This window comes from Bos javanicus, chromosome 17 (genome assembly GCF_032452875.1).
Source record: "Bos javanicus breed banteng chromosome 17, ARS-OSU_banteng_1.0, whole genome shotgun sequence".
NCBI classification, from domain to species: Eukaryota; Metazoa; Chordata; class Mammalia; order Artiodactyla; family Bovidae; genus Bos; species Bos javanicus.
The window spans coordinates 18,122,073-18,125,169 of record NC_083884.1 but is presented as its reverse complement, the minus strand read 5'-3'; the positions used below and the strand labels follow the sequence as shown (position 1 = coordinate 18,125,169).

At 49.1% G+C, this 3,097-nt stretch overlaps 1 protein-coding gene across 2 annotated transcripts in view; it reads right to left on the bottom strand.

Moving 5' to 3' along the window:
* MAML3 (mastermind like transcriptional coactivator 3) overlaps positions 1-2,244 on the bottom strand; it is a 459,812-nt gene extending 457,568 nt beyond the window's left edge. The window contains exon 1 of one of the 2 annotated variants that reach the window (XM_061384148.1): positions 65-2,244. In XM_061384148.1, coding sequence (XP_061240132.1) covers positions 65-535 — 471 coding nt within the window. In that variant the 5' untranslated portion in view covers positions 536-2,244. The remainder of the gene's footprint in view (positions 1-64) is intronic. The other variant, XM_061384147.1, reaches the window with a different exon arrangement.
* Between the last annotated feature and the right edge of the window lie 853 nt (positions 2,245-3,097).

The window sequence follows — 3,097 nt, the reverse complement described above, 5'->3', positions numbered from 1 at the left end:
GAAGCTCCACGCGCCCCCCCCCCTTCATGCGCGCGCCCCGTGCCCGCGGCCAGCGCGCCCTCACCATGATCAGCGTGTGGTTCCTCTGCTCCGCCGAGGCAGCCTCCGCATCTTGCTGGGGTTTGCTCTGGTGCTGTTGCTTGCCGGTGCCGGCGCCCGATTTCTTGGCCCTCTGTTCCAAGGTCCGCTGGTATAGGTTCACGGTGTCCCGGCGCTCCAGCTCCAGCTGCTCCACCTGAGCCTGCTGGTACCTGTTCTCGCAGTTGACGTGGTGCCGCCGGCAGCCCTCGATGCGCTGGCGGAGCCGCTCCACCACCGTGCTGTGCTTGGGGACGGCCGCCGATCCGCCGCCCGGGCCCCCGGAGCCGCCGGTGCCGCAGCCGGCAGCCGGGTGATTGCTACACGGAGCAGCGGGAGTACTATTGGGAGTATTATTCACACCGATCCCGGCCCCGCCGAGGCTGCTGTTCAGGCTACTGTTGATGCAAATACTACTGCCATTCGCGGCAGCAGCGGGGGCTGCGAAATCCCCCATCCTGCTCCCCGGGCACACTATTTTGGAAGAACTTTTTTTATCCACCCCCTATCAGCCTCCTCCTTGGGTCCAAGGATTAAAATAGTTTAAGTGGAACGCGGGGGAGACGCAAGCACATGGATGGAAACAGCGATCCCGACCGGGCGAAAAAAAAAAGGGGGGGGGGAGATTTTGGGGTGGTTTTTTTGTTTCCTTTTTTTAAACTGTAAAGCTCGAGGGGAAAAAAGGGGGGTTGTTATCAGAATACCATCAGACACCTATCAACAAAAAGAATCACAACAAACTGAGCCAGCAGCAAATCGGGTTGCAACTCAAGGGAAGATCCGCTCTTCGCCTGCCTTCTTTTCATAATCCATTATTTTCTAATAAATTCCAAGAGATTTCCGGTGGTTGGCAAGCATTTTCTCCCTACGTACCGAAAAACACAACCCATGTACACACACAAGCATATGCCTCCAGTGCGGACACGCGCGACACACACTCACTCCACACCGCATCGGAAAACGGCAAGCTTGCTTATTGCATTTTCCTTCCACAAAAAAGTTTTGGTGTTTATGCCGCCCCGTGTTCTCAAAGTACTTTGGCTGCTCAGTTGCATTTCACAGGAACCTAGATATCGAATCCTCGGGCTGGGGGAAGTAAACACATGGACAGTCCGAGGCGACTGCAAAAGTAGATCGGTGAAGTCCTTTGCAAAACGCCGCGCGGAGAGCAGCCCCTAACGCTCGGCTGGGCTGCCGCTGCCGCCGCTGCTCCTGCCACCATCACAATGATCAACTGCTCGCCGCCGCCGCCGCCGCCGCCGCCGCCTCCTCCTCCTCCTCCTCTCGCTCCTCCACCTCCTCCTCCTCCTCCATGCCAGCGGAGTGATATCAGGACGCGCGAGCTCAGTAAACACGGCAGCGGCGGCGGCTGGAGGCCGTGAGACAAGCCCGGGGACACGGCGCAAAACCCGGCCCGGACTCTCACCCGGCAGGAGCGGGCGCGGCGCGCACCGGCGCCCGGCACCCAGCTCCCGCCTCCCTCTGCTCTTCCTCCCCGCCCCTCGCACGCCCCTAACTTCACTGCCACCCGGCCTGGGAAGTCGGCGCTGGCAGAAAAGAGAAAAAGATTCTGGGGGATCTCGGGAATTAATCAACTTTTGACCTGTGCGTGTGTGTGTGTGTGTTTCTGTGTGTGGTGCGCGCGCGTGCGCGCGCCTGGGTGTATGTGTGCGTGTGTGCACGCGCAGACGGCCGCGTGGACGCGCCTGGCTGGATTTCCTTATTCTGAGCGAGGTATCAAGCGATCCCAAGTTGTTGATATACATTTATGCATATTTTGCAGAACTGTGCATGACCAGGCAGAAACATTAAAGCTTCGCAGCAGTTGTCTGTCATCCTTATCCATATGGAAAGAAAAAGGCAAATACTGGCTTGTTTTTAAAACCCCAGTAATAAGTCCTCGGTAGTAGTAACCCTACTTATGGACACTTTTTCAAACTCCAGGCCAATCTTAACACAGAAAAGCGGAATTCTGAAGAAAAAGAAATAGGCAACAAAAAACTTGGAATGTTATTTGATTCGCTGTGCATGATTGTTGTTATTAGGGCAATTATTGTTTTACTTACCCTTGGAAAAAAATTGAAATAAAGCAAGCAGGGACTTAGAGGTGAGACTAACAGTACATTTTAACAGACTGTTTTGAACACTAGGTGCTAATGACAGCAGTAATTAAGGGTCCTTCCTAAATGAAGTGGAAAGATTGCAGATTTCATGGACTAAAACTATAGGAAAAACACAGCATTTCACAGTTTGTCATAAAACAAAAACAAGCAAAAATAACAGGCACACTTTATTGCTAGATATATTTCTTTCTGTTCAAATGAACTTACAAAAAAGTACAATTAAAATGGAATAGCACCCACAGAAAGTAACCCGGACTTAACCCGTTGCGTATATACATAATTTTGAAACAATTAAAATTGAGGAACAGTTTCTGTGATCATCAGTAGGACAAGATCTTGATTGTGAGCTGTTTGTAATAAGGCATTTTGTATTATCTCAATAAATCTTATGGAATTAGTTTTTTGGGTAAAAATACACCCCAGTTTTCTAAAATAGCCAGGAATAAAAGAACTTTGGATCTCATGCATTAATCATGAGATCTGATTTAAACCATCTTCATTTCTTGGCATTGCAGATTAGCATAGGATGCTATTTCTAACCTCATAATGTCAGCAATAAGAACCGATATTTTTCTTCAATTAATCAGATCTATATGGTGAACTTTATCTTTACCATCCTTTGGATTATACGGTAAAATGGGCAGCAAGATACTGATTAGCATGTTGTGAGGTTCCCTCTAAGTAGGGAAACCAATGTAAAAGAGTAGCTTTCACTGAAGTTGCCATACTTTTTCAGAGGGCTAGTTATTTAACATATAATCTTCTGTATCATAACTAACTGCCCCTCCTTCACATCTGTTAGGAAATTAAACTTAAGTTCTGTAGCAAAAAAGTCAGTCCTGATTCTAAAAACATAGAAAAAATTGTAAGAAATTGTAAGAAAATGACATCACAAA